General features: G+C 39.3%; 2 protein-coding genes and 2 non-coding genes across 5 annotated transcripts; 1 reads left to right on the top strand and 3 right to left on the bottom strand.

The window, feature by feature from the left end:
* Window positions 1-2779: 2779 nt before the first annotated feature.
* Window positions 2780-2853, bottom strand: TRNAT-AGU. Its single transcript has one exon. It is a non-coding gene; the product is annotated as a tRNA-Thr (tRNA).
* A 2018-nt stretch (window positions 2854-4871) lies between these two features.
* LOC113282299 (elongator complex protein 1-like) lies at window positions 4872-10567 on the top strand. The gene is made up of 5 exons (XM_026531284.1): window positions 4872-5217; window positions 5305-5622; window positions 5727-8806; window positions 9822-9926; window positions 10058-10567. The coding sequence occupies exons 1-5, from the start codon at window positions 5059-5061 to the stop codon at window positions 10371-10373; spliced, it is 3978 nt and encodes a 1325-aa protein (XP_026387069.1). The 5' UTR covers window positions 4872-5058; the 3' UTR covers window positions 10374-10567.
* An 87-nt stretch (window positions 10568-10654) lies between these two features.
* On the bottom strand, window positions 10655-15517 carry LOC113282303 (copper-transporting ATPase HMA4-like). 2 transcript variants are annotated; one of them, XM_026531291.1, is made up of 9 exons: window positions 15329-15517; window positions 14730-15018; window positions 13659-14401; window positions 13083-13554; window positions 12824-12991; window positions 12353-12607; window positions 12066-12188; window positions 11492-11977; window positions 10655-11309 (listed from the first exon to the last, which is right to left on the bottom strand). In XM_026531291.1, exons 2-9 carry the CDS (start codon window positions 14988-14990, stop codon window positions 10887-10889), a joined length of 2931 nt encoding a protein of 976 aa, XP_026387076.1. In that variant the 5' UTR covers window positions 14991-15018; window positions 15329-15517; the 3' UTR covers window positions 10655-10886. The 2 variants fall into 2 exon arrangements, with proteins under 2 accessions (XP_026387076.1, XP_026387072.1); XM_026531287.1 differs by having other exon boundaries at window positions 14730-15000; window positions 15329-15462.
* Window positions 15518-20384: 4867 nt separating this feature from the next.
* On the bottom strand, window positions 20385-20570 carry LOC113341043. The gene has a single exon (XR_003355737.1). It is a non-coding gene; the product is annotated as a U2 spliceosomal RNA (small nuclear RNA).
* Window positions 20571-20772: the final 202 nt, after the last annotated feature.

Here is a 20772-nt window from a genome sequence, read left to right as displayed (position 1 = left end):
CATAGATTTGTTACAAATTGGGCATAAGCTATCTTCAACAAACAGAGGAATACCAAGGCGATAACAAAGCACAACTCTAAATTGTCTAGGTCCGGGGCATTGATTAAGCCCATTAATGGGTACCGCCAAAATATAGTCTTGTGCATGTTTGATACGGTTACATTGCCAAAGGACGGAGTCTCTTACATACATGTGAAATTGGTCTGGGATTTGCTTCTTAACTGCATGAAAATAAACTACTGCCAGGGAATGCATAGAAGGGGGGGGGGGAGTATCATCGATACAGTATGTAGACGGTAATCCACATACCTGGGTGAAGGTCTGAAGGGATGACTGATAAGATGAACCTCTGTCTGTTGAAAATAAATCACCAAGGATCACTCTCTGCACTGAGGTAGTCTGGCTCTGAGAAGCAAGAAAACAGTACGCACGAGTATCAGCCATGGTATAAATACCAAGTCCACCATCTTTGATAAGTAAGGTAGTTAATATCTTCTGTAGAGGACCAAAATCCGCACCATCTCCAGTAATTAGAAGCCTAAGATACTGATATAACTGGTCATCAAAAAGATCGGTGGCAGGTTGCAGGGCAGCAGAATTGGTAGTTCGCATTGCAAAATAAAGTCTGGATACTCCAGTGCAATTGCGAAGTAAAAACATCTCACTTTGGGGATTTTTGATTTTTTTGATCGCCTCCATTAGTTGAACAGTTTTGTGTACCATGCTCAACAACATATCGCTAATGAAGGCCATATCTAAACTCACAGGGCCACCCAAAAGTTTAACACCCTTAGAAGGTCTACCGATATCCAAGGGGAAACACCATCTTCTGTGCTCCTGGGATCAGAAGAAGGCCAAAAGACTTCCGTTTTCTTTATATTGATGTGTAAACCCCTGCTAGGTCCTTCAGTTTCAATAATACACAAAGCCTTAGCTACCTCCAAAGTATCACCAACAATTGTACCATCATCAAGGTACCAATGCAAATCGAGTGTGCACCGAGAAGCAATAGTCTTCACTTAAGGGTGAAGAGTCAATGCAAATAACAAGGGACCGAGGGGATCACCTTGTTGCACACCAAGGGAAGAAGACAAAATATATTGGGCATAATAAGCTTAGCCGGGCGTAAGTAACAAAATTCCACCCAGCGAGAAATACCTGGACAATGAAGGCGAACTTCCTTGATGAGCTAAGATCTGCTCACCATGTTGAAAGCATTGGAAAAGTCAATTAGCAACATTGAAATATTGTGCGAATGACCCTTCATCTCTAAAAGGCGGTTGACATCATGCAAAATACCTTCCCCTCCTACCGGAACTCCAACCCTGAATTGGTGATCTCCTAAATAAGAGGTCATGTCCTTTCCAACGGCAAAAGCAGCCACCTTAGAAACCAATCTACGCCAAACCGTACCAACATCAATGGGCCTAAGACCTCCTACCGGCTTGAGCAAAGGTGTCAAAGGTGCGCTAGAAATGTATTCGCCTAATTCACTAGGGCATTTTCCAGCCAACGAAAGGTTGACAACCCCGGAAATAGATAAAAGCAGGTCATCCGCCACTGCTGCCGCCGCTCCACTAAGAACATCAACAACGTGCTGCGCTCGTAGACCATCACAACCACACGACGTACCTTTAAGGAAACTTTTAATATCTCCAAAAACAGCCTTGGAACCCACAAAAATGGCGTCAGCAGTGATATCATCTACGGGAACCTCAGGGGGAGGGGCCAAAGGATGTTTGTCTAACAAGTCAACATATGTCTTTTCCTCATGGAGGGCGACACCTAACGAAGATAACACCCTTATCACAGCTGCAAAGTGCCATGCGTTAATATTCTTTTGGCAAGCTATAACGTGAGCCCCACCTAACCGGTTGCTGTAGCAACTTGTTCACTAAAGTGGAACAACCATTGGGTTCCTTCCACACATTAAGCGCCTGAAGGATTACTGCCACTTGTGACCTTTTACGATTACCAGACTTCCTTTCTGATGAACATTTCGGCTGGTACAAAGATAAGGTGCAAATGAGAAGGAATAACAGTGGTAACCAACCTGTCAGAGAGGAAGGACTTGCTAAAACCCGGTCAAGGCAGGCTTTGAGAGCTCTCGAAAATGCAAGCCTGCACTTGTGTGGGATGCAGGAGACAGTGGGCAATTGTCGTTGAAACACGACGTTCAACAGATCAGTGCAGAACCACATACGCAGGCCGTAAAGAACCTTCTCCAGACTGCAATACACAACCAAGACCCTGCTAATCAAATCTCTAACAGTGTTCTTACTGGCCTCCGAGAAGAGATGTTTTTCGTGAAGGTGCTTGAGGAAGGAGACTTTAACATAACCTCTTCCATGAACTCCGTCTGGGCATCCATGAAGACTCTTGAAAGGACAGTGACACAATTATCTGCAACTGTCGAAGGAGAGGAGGTAGGGGGAACTATAGTTGTCGAAGAGATGGTAGAAGGTACCTGGGAAGGGGGTATGTGCAGCGAAACACGAGAAGAGGTTCGAGTAACCCTAGGCATAGATGCTGAAATAAAACCCTAAAAAAGAAAACGTGTAGAACCCTAAAACAAAAAACGCAGGAACGAAAACAGTGAAAACATTCCAAAACAGCGCAAAGTAGGAAAAAATCGTGGTAAAGAGATTGAAAAGAAAACCAATTCAAAAGAAAAACAGGACGAGTTCATGGTAAATTCGTGATTGTAATGGGTTTCCAATCACCGGAGTGAAGTGCTGGAGAGAAAACATGAGAGCGCTCTAAAAGCTTTTATCAAAATTGCTTTCATTCAGAGTTGGACTCAAGACCTCCCGCTTACTAAACGGGTGCTCTAACCAACTGAGCTATGAAAGCTTGTTAAAATATAATAATATTTAAAGATTAAATTATAAGAAATAAAAAATTGGTTGCATATATAATTTTTGTCATTTATAAAATAAAATAGGAACAAAAAGAATAAATCAATCATTAAATTTTGGTGGGACCAAAACTTATGCATTTGTATCTTTTAAAGACTAATGCTACCCTACACGACAGTGCAGGGCATAGATATAAGCCAGCATATTTGCTACCGTCAGATTATCAAATACCGTATCTCTAGATGTGGTCAGAAGTTTAATTGTTAGCAGGTCCTCCAAAATTATTAAACCAATCCTTCGTCTTTATACTTAGAGATTGAATCATTTTCACTACTCATAATCATAATTGATAGAGTTATGTTAATTCTTCAAGATATCACAAAAATATCACCACTTAATTTTTCTTCTGCAACTTTGCCACCTCCATCAATGGAGACCTCCTAAAATCAATCCTAAACTAATTAAAAGCATGAAGACCCATGTAAAAAAAATTGGTTCAATCTTCATGTAACCACCACCACCTACAACTAATAGATTCTCGGTTGATCGTTACCATCACAAACCTAATTTTCTTTTTCGAAGATACCTAAATTTATGATTAATGAAAAGCTAAATTCACTTATCACCTTTGAGCATCATCATTGAATCTGACTCAAATTCATCAACAAGTTAATCCACATACAAAATCAGTGCAAATTAATAAAACCCACAAACACTACGACTGATTGCAACTCTTTGACGATTTCCTATGATGGAACAGTCTGTGTGTTTAATGGGAACTTGATAAGGTGTTGTTGATTGATTAACCAAGTTCTTTTGGTTAAAGTAATTTTTTGTTATTATTATTATTTTTTTTCTGGAGATCAATTTGGTGTTATTAATGTTTTTGGATCTGCAGGTGAAGAAAGATGAACATGGTGTTCATAACTTAAATAGTCCTGGTGATTTAAGCTTTTAAAAATCTGAGGAATTTGGGAAGTGATTTGGATAAAAAGCACTTTTATTTTTTTTAAAAAAGCATTTTGATTTCTTTTTAACAAACACCAATTTAAAAAATTATTGACAGATATAGATTTTGAAAGTGGTTTTGGAAAAATAAAAGCATTACCAAATCCAGCCTTAATCTGATAATCTCAAAACCTGGCACCGCCCTGCGTGGGATAACCAGATAAGCCTTGGAAGAACCAGCTCAAGGGCGGGTCCAGTGGGACACCAGGAAGCAGGGCCAACTAAGAACTTGTTTGTTTGCAGCTGACTCGGCGTCTGAATCTGAGTCAACCCCTGACTCGGACCGAGTCAGCAGTCAGACCGTTTGTTTTCCATTTTGAGTCAGATCTGACTCGACCTCTGACTCAGACATAACCCCTGACTCGGACTCATTTGAGTCAGGTAACAAAATACCCCTGACTCATGGGACCAAATCACTGACTCACTTATTTCCGAGTCAGATGAGTCAGATCTGACTCAAAACAAACATATCGACTCAGATCCAGATGAGTCAGGTGATTTCACTCAGATCCAGATGATTCAGATCCAGACGATTCAGATGAGTCAGGAGTAAACAAACATGGTGTAAGCCTATCCACATCCACAAAGTGCTAGACGCACCGAAGCTCTCCACCGAGAAAGCCACTTCGAACAAATCGTGCGGCAGTAGGTTAATGACTCGAGCATCGGGGTTAGGGCCATGTAAAGTGGGGCCAGGGCTTTGTGTCTCTCGGTGATCACTTCGCTGACAAATCGAAATGAACCTAGAGTTTCCGTTATGACAAAGCCGCGGTCGTGTAATTTATGCCACGAGTGATTCTTGCCGGACCGCATAAAAAACTAAGCAGAAACCGCTTCTCTCACAGACTACGAGTGGCCCCGCAGGTAGGGATTAGCAGGGGCCCACAGTGAGAAAAGATGGGAGACACACCGTCCTTACGTGGTTTTTCACACCGTCCGTGAAGAATTTTTGTTATGCCACACCCAAAAATCTGTGGGGACGGCCCCGAAACTTGAAGAGAATAATATCAGGGGTGTACTTCTAATTCTCCATGAGAGCAAACCAGTTAAACCCAAACAGAGAAGTTCATTCACAATCGAAAAACATTAGGGCACGCCAAAACCACACTCTTTCTTTTTCTTCCTCTTCTCCATCTGAGGAGTTCTGTAATCAAACGAGCAGAGCCTAGGGTTACGAATCATCGTAATCGCGATGAAGAACTTAAAATTATATTCAGAAATCACATCTCAAATCGAGTTACAATCCAAAGATGAAGTACTCACACACTCCGCATTCGATATCGAGAGAAATCGTCTCTTCTTTGCTTCTTCTGAGAACATTGTTTACATTTCTCAGATTCCCTCTACTCAGGTAATAATAATTTCACTGGTTTCACTTTATTTTTGATTAATCTTGTTAGTTTTGTTTTTGATAAACCCTGAACCCTAAATAATGTAGGAATGGCAAAAGACATCAGTAGCTGAAATTGAACACATTGAATTAGAGCCAGGGGATACTATAACAGCACTTGATTATCTTATGGAGAAAGAAGCACTTGTATTAGGAACTTCAAATGGTGATTTGTTGTTACATATTGAAGATGCCCATGTTACTGAAGTTGTTGGTCGTGTTGATGGTGGTGTTAAAACTATTGCACCTAGTCCGGATGGTGCACTTCTTGCTGTTATTACTGGGTTTGGACAGATTTTGGTTATGACTCATGATTGGGATGTTTTGTATGAGACTACTCTTGATGATCTTCCCGAAGATGTCGACGTAAGTTAACCCAGCATATCCTTCCTTATCCTCGTTATTCATGCTTTATTTGTTTAATTTTGTGATATAGCACTGCTGATATTGGCTTCTGTCCACGGTTGCAGGGCGAACTTGATGGTGGTTCTGGTCAGCAGTTTGAGAATCCTGTATCTTGGCGAGGTGATGGGAGATATTTTGCTACTCTGAATGGAGCTGATTCTTCTTCTTCATTGCACAAAAAGCTTAAGATATGGGAACGGGATTCTGGGGTGTTGGAGGCTACTTCTGAGACTAAGGCTTTTATGGGAGGAGCGTTGGATTGGATGCCTAGTGGGGCAAAAGTGGCTACTGCACGTGATAGAAAGGTTGAGAATAAGTGTCCGTTGATTGTTTTCTATGAGAGGAATGGGTTAGAAAGAAATTCTTTTAGTATTGAGGATCGAGTAGATGGATCAGTGGAGAGCCTGAAGTGGAATTGTAGTTGTGATCTTCTGGCAACTGTTTTCAGATGTGAAGCATATGATTCTGTGAAGGTGTGGTCTTTTAGCAACAACCACTGGTACTTGAAACAGGAAATGAGATACTTGAAGGATGACAGGGTGAAGATTATATGGGATCCAACCAAACAGTTCTCTTTGATCTGTTGGACAACTGGTGGCAAGATCACGGCCCATAACTTTGTTTGGGTGACATCGGTCATGGAAGACTCTACAGCCTTTGTCATTGATAACTCCAAGATATTAGTGTCGCCACTTGCTTTGTCTCTAATGCCACCACCCATGTGTTTATTCAGCCTGAAATTCCAGAGCCCTGTTTGCAGCATGGCTTACTTTTCAAAAAACTCAAGGAATCTTTTGGCTGCATGTTTGTCTGATGGAAGTTTTTGTGTTGTGGAGCTTCCTAGTTCTGATACTTGGGAAGAGTTGGAAGGCAAAGAATTCAGTGTCGAGGCTTCCAGTTCTGAAGCCACATTTCAGTCCTTGAGACATCTCGTTTGGTTGGATTCAAATATTCTCCTTGGTGTTTCTTACCACGGGCCTGCTCGTGACCACTTGACAGTTTCATCCACCCAGGGAGTCAACCATTCTCTGACATGTAGTTTGCAAGAAATTGAACTTGTGTGTTCAGAGAATCGTGCACCCGATATGGTGTCCTCTTCGGGTTGGAATGCCAAGGTTGTTAATCAAATCTCTCCTGAAGGTTCAGTAATTGGAATTGCCCCAAACCCTGCTAAACCAGGCTCTGCTTTTGTTCAACTCGATGGGGGCGCAGTTATTGAGTACGCTTCCAAGATGGGTGTCAGCAGGGGACAGTTGGGTCAGCATCAACAGAAGCTTGATCGTAATGTTGGGTTCTCATCTTCGTGCCCTTGGATGAATGTGGTTCCAGTTCTTGACAGTGGGGTCTTGAAATCTTTGCTGTTTGGGCTAGATAGTAATTGCAGGCTGCATATTAGCGGGAAAGTATTGTGTAACAATTGTAGCAGCTTCTCGTTTTACTCAAACTCCACCGACCAGCTGATAACACATTTGGTTCTTATCACCGTCCAAGATTTGCTCTTCGTTATTAACATGGATGACGTATTGCATGGAGATGCAGATGTTAAATATGAAAATTTTATCCGTGTTGTAAGCAAAAGGAAAGAAGAAAATAAAAACTCCATAAATATATGGGAAAGAGGTGCGAAATTGGTTGGGGCTCTACATGGTGATGAGGCTGCTCTCATTATACAAACCATTCGTGGAAATTTAGAATGCATTTATCCAAGAAAACTGGTCCTGGAGTCGATTGTTAATGCTTTGGTCCAAAGACGTTTCAAAGATGCTCTTTTATTAGTGAGAAGGCATCGGATTGATTTCAATGTAATTGTTGACTACTGTGGTTGGAAGGCATTCCTCCAATCAGCTAAAGAATTTGTACAGCAGGTAGATAACTTGAGCCACATCACTGATTTCATTTGTTCCATAAAGAATGAAAATGTTATGGAGACACTGTACAAAAACAGTCTATCCCAACCTCATCCCAAGGGCACAAACGATACTCCTGTTACCGAGCAGAGTGCCTTTGATGCGAAAGACAAAGTTTCTTCCGTCTTGCTTGCTGTAAGGAATGCTCTCGAGGAGCATGTACCAGAGAGTCCTGCTAGAGAACTTTGCATATTAACTACTTTAGCTCGCAGTGAACCTGCTCTTCTCGAAGAAGCTCTAAAGAGGATTAAGGTTATTCGTGAAATGGAACTTTCGGGGCTTGGCGATCCTCGTCGCAAAAGTTACCCTTCTGCTGAAGAAGCTCTCAAGCATCTCTTGTGGTTGTCAGATGCTGAGGCTGTTTATGAAGCTGCTTTAGGTCTTTATGATCTGCACCTTACAGCCATTGTGGCGTTGAATTCTCAAAGGGATCCAAAGGAGTTTCTTCCATTTCTCCAGGAACTAGAGCGTATGCAACCTGCAATCATGCAATATACAATTGATCTTAGATTGCGTAGGTATGAGAATGCTCTTAAACATATAGTTTCAGCTGGTGATGCTTTCTATGAAGATAGCATGAACCTAATGAAGAGTAATCCTCAACTTTTCCCACTGGGACTTCAACTGTTTGCCCAAAGTCCGAAGAGGAGCCAGGTCCTTGAGGCCTGGGGAGATCACCTTAATGACGAAAAATTCTTCGAGGACGCGGCTGCAATTTATCTGTGTTGTCCTTCTTTAGAAAAAGCTTTGAAGGCATACCGAGGTTGTGGTAATTGGAAAGGAGTGCTTACTGTGGCTGGTCGTCTCAACCTGGGTGAAATTGAGGTAGCAAAACTGGCGACCGAGCTTTGTGAGGAACTTCAAGAACTAGGAAAGCCAGCGGAGGCTGCCAAAGTTGCTTTGGAATACTGTAATGATGTTATCAGCGCAGTAGGGTATTTTGTTACTGCACGTGAATGGGAGGAGGCTCTGAGGGTTGGGTTTATGCATAGAAGGGAGGATCTGATTTCACAAGTGAAGAGTGCAGCTGATGAATGTGCCAACACTTTGGTAGTCGAATATGAAGAAGGATTGGAGAAAGTGGGGAAGTACTTAATTCGCTACTTAGCTGTTCGACAGAGGAGGTTAGTCCTTGCAGCTCAACTTCAATTGGCAGATAAGACAATAGATGATATTGACGATGATGCTGCTTCCGAGACTAGCAGTAATTTCAGTGGAATGAGTGCTTATACAAAAGGGTATGATTCTTTTCTCAATCTCTTTTGTTTTACCTCTGATTTGGCCTCAAATATTAGATCTTGCTGTAGAGGAAGAATTTTCCATGTTTATAGCAAAGCATCAAATTGTTGGAAGTCATTATGAGTCTTTTGTTTAGATAGATAGTGCGCAATTTTACTCTTATATATCTCAGTTGTGTTGCTATTAAGAGACTAGTTATAAGCATATGAATGACTCTGGGGTCCTGCGACTACTGTATGACTGCCATCGGGTATCCAGATACAGCTGCACGCCGTGTGCAGTAGTGTAAATATAGTTTAAGAGGTGAACTAATAGATTGCGTGAGACATAGTGCCTGGTAGGTCCCCACAAAAGAAATATGCTAGCAACAATAAAGATTTTGTTGTTCTGAATCTTGTTCTGTATCTATTTGGTTTTCCATATACTTTTCTTAAATGTGCTGCCAATATTTTAAGCAACGACTTTCTTCATTTGGATGTATCTTTTCTTCGCATATATCTTCGCCCGTTATAGCCCTGCTTTCTTGAAACTCAATCTTTTTGGGTGCTTTTGTTGGCTCACCATATGTGGTTCGTTCACCCCGAAGGATTATACATTTGATCCTACGTATTGCTGAGAGTGTAATTCCTACTCGCGTGGATTTATGAAAATTGTGTTGTCACCCATACATGGACTTCTTCAGTTTTTATTGAATATATGCTATCATTATTTTGTTTTCTGTTGGTTTTAGTTTCAATGCAGAATAATTGTAAACTTCAAACTCTAGCAAGGTTATGTTTACTAGAGCTTCTTCTAGTGTCTTATTTGGCATCACAAATCTCCTGGGTTTCACAGGTCTCCCTTGGAATAACCTGCAATTTTTGTACCATGTTCATGGTTTTGTGTGACGATTTGCTATATTGCTCCTGGCATGCTTTCATTCTTTCCTGGAATTAACACGTATTATAGAGTAATTCATAGCTCTGGTTGTTATCATTTACGTGATTATAATCAACTGTTCTCTTACCTCCTTAGGAGCACAAGGAAGGGGTCTAGTGCTTCTGTAAGTTCAAATGCAACAAGCAGGAAAAGAGATACGAGGCGCCAGAAGCACAGGGGAGGAACAATACGTGCTGGCAGGTATGATGTTTATTCCTGTCTTGATATCTTAATTTCGTGAGGGATAGTATCTCCTTATAAATAATGATGATGTTATTCCATTCGATAAGAAATATCATCTTATTCATGGCATCATCTCTTGACTATGGCAGCCCAGGGGAGGAGTTAGCCCTAGTGGATCACATAAAGAGCATGGCATTAACCACTGGTGCCCAGCACGAGCTTAAATCTTTGATAGTTAGCCTATTGACGGTGGGCGAAGAAGATACAGCTCGAAAGCTGCAGCGTGCAGCAGATACTTTTCAAATATCTCAAATGGCTGCAGTCAAACTTGCTGAAGATACAATCTCCAATGACAACATGGATGAGAAAACCCATACACTAGAAAATTACATTCACAAAGTAAGAGGTGAATTGCCTGTATCTGACACGATCTCATGGCGGTCTAAAGTATTGCTTCCCCCTTAAGTGTTTAGTTTTCAAACACTTTCACCATTGTAATCCATATCTTTGGGGTTTTTATTTTCCCAAAATGAATCGCTGTAGTTGCTTTTTTGTCTAATGTCGGTTTACATATTTTGTTTTAACAACTGGAAAGCTTAATGTTGCGAACTTCAGAGAAGTTTGTTTCTTGATGTTCAAATTTAGTCATCATTTTCTCTGGAGATGTTTGAAACGCTGTAGGACCTGAAACAGACGCCAGAAACTGTTCAATTCCATCCCCCATGCAGGTTGATAGGCAGACAGTATTAACAAAACATAATTCTTTTTTGTTGCATTTTCAAGATCCAAAACATATATCTAGGAAATGCACCCTTAATAGTGTCCTGCACTGTAGTTATTTTTACAGTTGTGTAGCGGTTCTCAGTCAATATATGCAACAGGAGATTAAAAAGTGAGGTATAACACAAAAAAAGAAGTACAGCAAACAAAAGAGAAAGACGAGATCCTAATAAGATGTAGGCGGGGCTCAGCTACCTCTCAGACTGATTCCGAATAGTCTACAAGTCCCCGAGCACGTTCGATATGCAAAGGCTTCTTGTAAGACTGCAATAGAAGAGAAGAACATACGACACTAATTGATGATGCAGCCATGGCAGCACCAGCAACCCAAGGTGGTAACCGAATTCCTGTGAATGGGAATAATACTCCGGCAGCAATTGGCATTCCAAGTACATTGTAGCCAAGTGCCCATACATAGTTGAGTCTGATTCTAGCGAGTGTCTTTCGTGAGAGATCAATGGCTGTTACTACGTCTTCCAGGTTACTCTTCATAAGAACTATGTCAGCAGCTTCAATAGCAACATCAGTACCAGCACCAATTGCCATGCCAACATCAGCCGCGGCTAAAGCTGGAGAGTCGTTGATTCCATCACCTACCATTGCTACAGCCATCCCTTTCAACTACATCGCCAAATTACGAGTTGAGATAGACATACGTAACTCAAAATGAACATTTAACCAATAATACCTAAATAAGTAAAATTGCTTCAACTTTTGTACTTGCAGAATTTTCCTTTTTGTCTGCAGGATCACAAGTCTATTGCAGTTAAAAGAAGCATGCCGTGCATGGGTTCCATATTTACCTGCAAATCTTTGATTTTATCAGCTTTTCCAAGTGGATCTGTCTCTGCAATCACCATAGTAATTCCAACTTCCTTGGCTACGGCATTTGCTGTTGCCCAATTGTCGCCAGTCACCATTATACTCGTAATGTTCATTGATTTAAGGAATGAAATTACTCTCTCTGCTTCTGGTTTTACGGGATCTGTTACGGCGAAACCTCCACAAACCATCCCATTGATTGCAACCAACACACAAGTACGCGCAAGCTGCTCACTCTCTGACATGTAATCCTCAACTTCAGAGCTGATTGGTACCTTACGGGCCACCATTAGCCTCTTATTACCAACCAAGACCACCTTTTTACTAACTTTCCCACTCACCCCATATCCTGGGTGTACCTCAAAGTCCTGCACTTCTGCTATATGTCCTTGGTTGGATGAATTCATCTGGCGCAGCTTCTTAGCATGTTGTACGACAGCCTTAGCTATCGGATGCTCACTGTTTGCCTGCCAAGGAATTTTTTTTTTCTCTAACTTCAGTATGTAAATAAACAACACTGCCTAGCGAAGTACTTGGAATTTAATATTTATGTACCTCTACTGCTTCAGCTATGTCACAGAACTCTTGGATTGGCATGGGAGAGAAAACCTTCATGCTAACAACTACAGGTTTCCCCACCGTCAGAGTACCTGTTTTATCGAATACAACAGTTTTCACCTGGCGGATTTCAGGATTAGAGAAGAAGTGGTTAAGCATCTCATATAGACTAAGTCTGTTTGGTACTGAAGACACAATTCTACCGAAAAATCTTGAGATTTTAGGTTCTGAATACCATAACAGGACTTAAAAGGAAAAGATGAAACACATAGGAGCATTATTACCTTGTGTGCCTTTTCAAGTGCACTTCCACCCTTGATAAGAACGCCTTGAGAAGCACCTTTCCCTGTAGCAACCATGACGGCTGTAGGGGTTGCTAGTCCTAGAGCACATGGACAAGCAACAACCAACACTGATATGCCAAATTGTAGCGCCAGCTCAAAGCTGTTCATGGCTTTTGGAATCCAATCTTTAGGATACATAGATGCTTGTCCAGGTATGAACCAGGCCAAAAATGTAAGAATGGCTGCCACAACGACCTGTAAACAGCACGGAAACATCAATTGATGCAAACATTGGAGAATTGAGGCAAACTGCATTACAAATTCATGCTTAATAAGAATAAAGTTCCTCTGTTATCTCTTGGAAACATGAGAGCATCAGTGGTAAGACTTAAAAGAAGTTTTACCATTTGGAAGTACTCACAAAGAATTGAGTTGAATTAGATACCACTAACCACAAACTAACAAACTTACCACAGGAACAAAGACCCGGGAAATTTGATCTGCCAGTTTCTGAACAGGTGCTTTAGCAAGCTGAGCCACTTCCACTAGTTGAACTATCTGGGACAATGCAGTCTCTGATCCAACATGAGTGACCTTAACTAGCACGCATCCGTTTTCATTCACAGTTCCGCCAATAACCTGTTAACGTTGTTTTTTTTTAATGTCACTTAAATTTTTGATTCAAGATGCAGATAATTCAAGAAACAGAAAGAATAAGAGGAAAGTGAACCTTGTCTCCTGGCTTTTTAGCCACTGGCCTTGCTTCACCGGTGAGCATGCTCTCATTTACATGGCTCTGACCCTTTGTAACAACCCCATCAATCGGGACTTTTGCCCCAGGAACAATCTTAATCACATCATGCTTTTGTATCAGTGATGTGCTTATCTCATCCTCTGAGATGATATTTTCATCCCCGTCAAGAGTTAGCAGCAAAGCTGTATCAGGAGCAAGCTTGGTTAGCTTAGCTAGTGCATCAGATGTCTTCCCCTTAGCCAGCACCTCCAAATATTTTCCTAAGAGAATAAAGGTAATCAACATTGCACTTGTCTCGAAGAAATCCATTCCTTCGAATGATTCTGATGTTGATGCTTTTATTAAAACATATAGAGAATAAAAATACGCAGCACTCGTTCCCAATGCAACCAGAACATCCATATTAGCAGATCCTCGTTTCAAAGCATAGTATGATCCAACGTAAAACCTGGAATCACAATTGTATCACTTTTTCTGACAATACAGAAAGAAATACTAAAGTGATGAACGTATAGGAAAGTGTAGAAACTATAACTAGTAATTCATTAATACCTGCTCCCAATGATGAGCTGCACTGGAGTGCAAAGAATCCATCTTAGAAGCATCCCAACTGTGAGCATGTTGTAAACCATGTGATGTAACCAGTCGCCATAAGGAGGAAACATAGGAAGCACCATGGAGAAAATGAACACGGGAGCTGAGAATAGGAAGCTCCAGAGAAAAAGGTTCCTGTAGCCCAGAATCTCATGTTGGCGCTCTGCTTCTCTTCCACTCGGAGGAACATACAAGCTGGCATGATAGGAGTTGGTGGGTTTTTCAGCTTCTTGGATGCACTTTATGAGAGACCTTGGACCAGTGAAATCCGAGTCGTATACAATAATTACCTTATTAGACTCCTTGTCCATCTCAACCTGGTTCACTCCTCGCACGGACTCAAGAGTGGAACGAATAATAGTGAAATCTTCATCAGAACTGATTCCTTCAAGTTTTAGATGTACTTTGTTACCATCGTTCACATTGCTCATGAGTTCTGCTTCAAAGCCAGCATCTTCAATTGCTTGGATTAGTTCTTCGGAATCAGTTAGTGTAGGATCAAAGTGAATTTTTGCTTCTTCAAGGGATAAGCCCACAACCGCTGTCTTTACTCCCTCAACCATTCGAAGAGCACCTTCAATAGAATTCGTACAGCTAGTACATGACATCCCCTTAATTCTAAGGCGAACTACGGCTATATCTTCAGGGAACTCAAAAACTAGGAAGCCTAGGTCCTCAATGGCTTCTCTAATTGCTTTAAGCTGAATCAAAAACACACATTGAATTTCGATTGTAAGCCTGCACGCTTAGCAACCCGAGCAATATAGCTAATTCGACAAAATGCAGAAAATAAATTTTCTCCTGAAATTACAGATTCCACATTTGAACTGTAAAGGCCATAGAAATTTAATGCATAAGGTTATAAGTAGTACTTGGCAATGCCTGCACATAAGCTACTCATATTAACTACTAGTAATACACTGTCAACACCCTGAAAAATGCATTCACATATTGCAGCCTAAAGTCGACGCTAACCGTCAAATAGCTTGTCTACAAACATTAAACTGAAGAATTTAAAATTAAACTTACATTGATGAGCTCCGGCACATATTTAATAACTGCTTGGCCATGTAGCGCGGACACAGTGACACTCTCAATTCCCGTAACCTTCCCTAATGCCGACTCTATAGATGTGACACATGAAGAACACTTGACATTCCCGATTCTAAACATAGTCGTCCTTGTTTTCATCATTTTCCCTGGAGATGTCGGGTACACCGTAATTGAAACGCTGTCTGACGGTGGCAGAAGCGGCGCCTTTAGGCGGTCATCTTTACCATTCGTCTCCATTTCCCTCGACCTGAAACACACACCAAGCCTGCTATCACTTATAAAAATGCAATTCGCCCACAATTTTATGCTGGTTCCAGAATCAAACCGATGTAGATGCTGCGAAAACAGCTCAAAAGCAGCACTAATTGTTAAATATGAACTGGAATACAAAACTAAATTGACAACCTATTATAAGGCGTTAGGGGCCGTCGGATCTTACTAAGTAAATGTCAACCATTGTCCATTAACAATAAGAAAAAAAGAAGACGACGATTAACAAGAAGCAAACTCAATTCCGGTGAGATTATCATTCAGATTATACCAACTGATTATACTGAAACAAAATAAAAACATACCTGGTTTTTGCCGCCGGGGAAAAAGATAAACCGGCGAATAAAAGATAAGGTAATCCAAGAGACGCACTTAAGAACCGCCGGAATCGCACCAACGGCACAGCTCGATCGAACCGAAAACTACTGAAACTAAATTTTTGACGAATCCTCTCAAAACTGGAGCTCTCTATGACCAAAATTTTTGTCTCAATTTTTTTTCCTCTTAAAGCTTTTGAAAAATTGAAAACGGTATGTATTTATGCTTGTTTTTGGAAAGAGCCAAACCTCGTACGATTAGATGCTAATCCGACGGTTTAGAATAAAACATTAAAAATTTGACCTTCAAAGGGGGGAATGTCGACAGAAAATGACATTCACCGGACATAAAAATTCTAATTTAAATTCTTTAGCGGCAAAATTAATGCATAAATACTCGAGAAGAAAACTATGTATTTGGGCAAGCAGTGAAGGAATAGTTCAAAGACTACTATTAACTTATTAGTATCTCGGAATATTTGTGGTGTTGATATGACGGCAATGGCAACACATATAGCAGCAGCAGCAGAACCGGAAGAAAAAGGCTGACATTTTCTGGGGGTTTGGCCACCAAAAAGAGGGTGTTCTGATACTGACCACTGGATACTGGTGGACCACTCCTTTTCTAAGAGTCTCCCACTATGTATCTATTTGACCCGCACCCGTGTATGTGCCTCGAGTACCACGAGTTTCATAGAAAGAGAAGAGACCATGGCAGAGATGGATCATGGTTTGGACTACTGTGAAAAAAAAGGATAATAGCCCCGCATTGTTTGTTTCCGTAAAATTTACTTAACGCTACGTTTCATACGAGTTAATAACGTGTTTTCTATCGTCCCGTTAAAAATTAATTTCCATGCAATTGTAAAAAATATATCATAAAGTATGTTTTAAACTCAATTCCATGGAAAGGTTTTTTTCTTGAAAATTGATTCCATGAAATTGTTTCCTTTCTTTGTTATCCTATACAGCCTAAATATAATATGGAAAGTCTCTCCACTCATTACCAATTGGTTTTGAATTGGATGCTCGTAGATTCTAACAACTACAGAGATAAGATTGTGCACAATTAGCCATGGACCTTATCGGCTTCACAAATAGGGTGTATAGATTTGAGGAGCACAAGCGGTGCTGCTTCAACAAAAACTAAAAAAAATAAGGGTGTTATAGATTTGAGGAGCGGAAGCGATGCTGCTTCAACAAAAAGTTAAAAAAAAAATCTAGAAGTTAAAAGTAAAAACAATTTGCTTCAAGCTAATGAAAGAGGATCCCTTTACGCTATCGTTCGCAAACTATCTCATATATTGGACGTTAATTTTTTGAATGAAAACTAAATGTTACGAATTTGAAGCCAATGTTTTGGAGATATGTTTCTCTTACAAAGTTTCATGTTCTCAACAAAAATAAGTACATTCCGAAAAGTATAACATCACCATCTACTACATTAGACATTAATTTTTGAATGAAAACTAAACGGTTACGAATTTAAAGCCCAATGTTTTGAAGACATGTTTCTCTTACAAAGTTTATGTTCTCAACAAAAATAAGTACATTCTGAAAAGTATAACATCACCATCTACTACTTTGAAAATAAGTCGTTGAAAAACAACTTATTTTTGGACCATTGAAATTAAGATCGGTAGATGATGGTGTTATACAATTCGGAATGCGCTCATTTTCGGTAGATATGTAGAGCTTTACAAGAGGACCATATCCCAAAAAATTTAACTTCAAATTCGTTACCATTTGTTTTTATTCACAAAATAGGGTCCCAAAATGTGAGATACTACGAGAATTAAAGTGTGAAGGGATCCTTCTTTACTTTACTTTTGTCAAGAATTCCAAGTTGGTGGACAAGACTTTGATCTCATGTAATTAAGATCCCAAAAGAATACGTTGGCCTCAAAATAATCATCCCTATATAAAGAAATAGAGGGGTCAAATTGGTATACATTTCTTGGTGAAAAATAGGAGGTACCAAGTACACCACCAAATTTTAATTTGGAAACCTGATGGACAAACTTGTCACAATGTGGAGAAAAGGCTAACTAAGACACAATAAAATAGGTTTGAAATAGGCTGTGGAACTCAGATTGACTTAGGTAATGCATACAAGTATATGTAACTTGTGCCAAGTAGTTTTAAATACACCGTATGCATTAGTGCTTGAGAAATTTCCAAAAGATCAACTTGAAACTAAAACAGTTTGTGGACGACATATCGTTCTAATTAAGATTGGTAAGGGTCTATGAACATCCATTGCTTGCATCATATTTCGAGAGTTTAACCAAGACAAGATTTAACACTAAATTTCTTCTTTGTAATATTAAATCTACTAAAATTATACGACATAGTCTCATATGATAGAATAGTATATGCAATCAGTAAATCGGATAAACCAGTTTTCACATAACTCTTTGTTGATTAAGCTCTCGACAATGTCTTTGTTTGTTTTTCAGTCTTCAATGTTTGTTTATTGATGTATGATACTCAACTACCATACTTTAATCCTAGTCTGATATTTAACTTTAATAGACTAAAAATCAAGATACAGTTTTTTACATATAACATTGACGAGAAGCTTGAGATAGCAAAACTTGCAAGTTCGGACGAACAATACGCTAACGATCTCCAACTTTGTCAATTTTAGTGACAAAACTATCGATACATATGGTTCCAATAAAATAAATTCAATTTCCATAATGCTTGATTTCTTGAATATTCAATAAATGCTTGAATTATTTGTACTTTAAATTCTTCCATGGTTTTGCATATGATCATTTGGGAACCTTTATTATTGAAGATCCATAGTGAATAAATACTTATGAGAATACTCGTTTAGAGATTTTCTACAATAACAAGTCAATCTACTCAATGGTTGTTACATTAGTGCGTAGTATTTTTACCTACCTCAAAGTCCAATTGTACCAAAACTTTGAAGCAGTACTACAGTGATATGTTCTCCCAGTTAGTCCTTACTTGTCTCTTTTGCATAATAGGTAAAAACCTACAGCTGGTAATCCCCCCTGCTTACATAATGCTTCGAGAAGCCATATGTTATAGTAGAATACTACTAAATAGTTTTCTCCCTTTTTGTCAACAAAATTGGCAAAGGTGAAAAAAAAATCTTAATGAACCACACAAAAAAGTTATCGAGACTAAAGATAAGATACGAACTTTTTTAGACGATTCCACTAAGTTTCTCAACTTAACATCTTCATCAAGGAAAGAGCCCATCGAAATCAGCAGCATCAACAACCATTAAAACAATTAGTTTCCCTTGTTCCACTTGTTGAAACCAATTTCCTACGGATTATGTGTTCAAAATCAAAATCCGGCAGCAAATTCTCGACTGTAGCATCTTTCACTCTTCCGTAATAACGTAATGAATGGAATCTAGCACAAACTATCAGTAGCACCTGGGATTCCTAATTTTTCTTTTTCAGACTCATTTAACTTAAAAAGATTTCCCCTTTTGATACAAAATCTGAGATCTCACTTTCATCAAATATGGGGTGTCTATCCAACTTTATTTTATAATCTGGCTTCTTGTCTTAGTTCATAAATAATTTTGGGGTTTAACCCTTGCATATGAACACCAAAACTGGGACAATATACATGATTTTAAGATGATTCCTCATCGAAATTTCCTTCTCTTATGAATTTTAAACATGTTTATGATTCACAAGAGAAATATCTTAACAGATTTGAAGGAAACTGGAGTGGAACTGGTTATGAGGGGCTGAATTGAAATTGAAAAGTAAGTGAGAGTATTGAAAGTTGCTTACCTGTGAAGAAGAAGAAGAAGATTTGAAGGATAGATCAAACCCATGTTTGAATTTGAAAGACGGGAGCTTTCGAGCTATGAGTTTTGATTTTTATATATCGTTGGCGATGAAAGGGTTTAGGATGTTTGGATTTAACTAGTTTCCAGAATAAATTTTTGTAATGGTGAATTGAAATTTTAGAGGAAGGGAGAAATTTGGACCGGGCCTATTTGGAATCACGGGCTAATGTGTGAAAAGTAGTCGTGCTTGTGAGTTCTGTCATGCATTTTTCAATTTCAAACATTGGTGGGCACTTGCAGTCTTCGATTACAAAATAAAAACACAAGCAAATAAAATTATTTGGTTCCAAGGTACAATGACTTAGTTTTCTCTTTTGATGATTGTTGCATCCTTTTTGTGATTTTCGGCACTTGTATAATCTAGTGTGAAGTATTCTCACTAACAAATTTCCATATTCTAATATCTCTTGATCTTGTTTGCATATAGTTGTAGTTACCATTCCAGCTGAATCACACCTGTCATTCTTCAGGGTTAAATTTTCAGTAGGATCAAAACAAGATTTTTGGCTTATTACTAACACTACCACCAATAGCTATTTCACAATTCAGTTTTCTAAAGTGTTTCTTTCTCCTTTATCAATTATGTAGTATGTAAACAAAGCATGTGATTTTGATTTTCTATCATCTTCATCAAATCCTAATGGACCTCATTCAATTCCCTCAAAGTTGGAGAAAACTTTAGTTTTTAAGGTGCAATTTCATATTGAGAGCTGACATAACCTACAAGGATAAGATTTTCCTCTGTGCAGAACTTTTCTTTACATTTATTTGTTGTAGTAATATAATATGCTTAAGAATTATTTTTTTTATAGAGGCCACACAATAATTGTTAATACAGACTTTATTGAGTATATTCTATAAGGCTAGTGTATCTTCTTCATTTTCTGCTTTTCTTTTGTTGGCCATTCATTCTAGGAAAATGGAAATATATTGGTTTGAGGTGAGCATTTTAAAAGTTCCTTTATGTTCTGAAAAAGGAAGAAGAGGCAGATTAGAATCTTAATATGAAATAAAACATACTATCTTTCAGTAAGCAATGGCTTCCTCCAAAATAGATGCTTTACACATTTTGGCTTGCAGTGGTGTTACTGGTGCAACAAAAGTTAGTTTTTAGATTTGGTAGGGTGCACCAGGCCTTTGGAGTAGTGCAACGCAAAGGCAAAAGTGGTGCAATAAAAGTTTAGTTTTAAGATTTAGTGGGGGCGTGCCAGGCCTTTGCAGTAGTGCAACGCAAAGGTGTCGCATGAGAACCCTGTATTGGGAACTCCCCCATGAAAAAAATAATAATTTGATATCGTGTGAGTCGATGGCTCACATATCAAACATTAAACTTATAAGAACAAACACTAGACTTGATCTTAGCCAAAAGGCCGAGAAAGGTATGTTTATTCTCTTCTCCAACTGATAAACTGATATGAATATTGAGGATGGGATTTATTAAGTATCTATGTGTAAAGACTGGCACTAGTATGGGTTGAGCTTATGAACTTGTCACTAGGAATAACCTATCTCACGGAACTTAAAGCATGTGATCGAGCTATATCCAGAGAGTGTACTTCTAAATAGCTCTAATGAGTAGAGTCTG

The sequence above is a fragment of the Papaver somniferum genome, chromosome 1 (assembly GCF_003573695.1).
Source record: "Papaver somniferum cultivar HN1 chromosome 1, ASM357369v1, whole genome shotgun sequence".
Lineage (NCBI taxonomy): Eukaryota > Viridiplantae > Streptophyta > Magnoliopsida > Ranunculales > Papaveraceae > Papaver > Papaver somniferum.
Note: the sequence above shows the minus strand (reverse complement) of the source record. Positions and strands in the feature narration are given on the sequence as shown.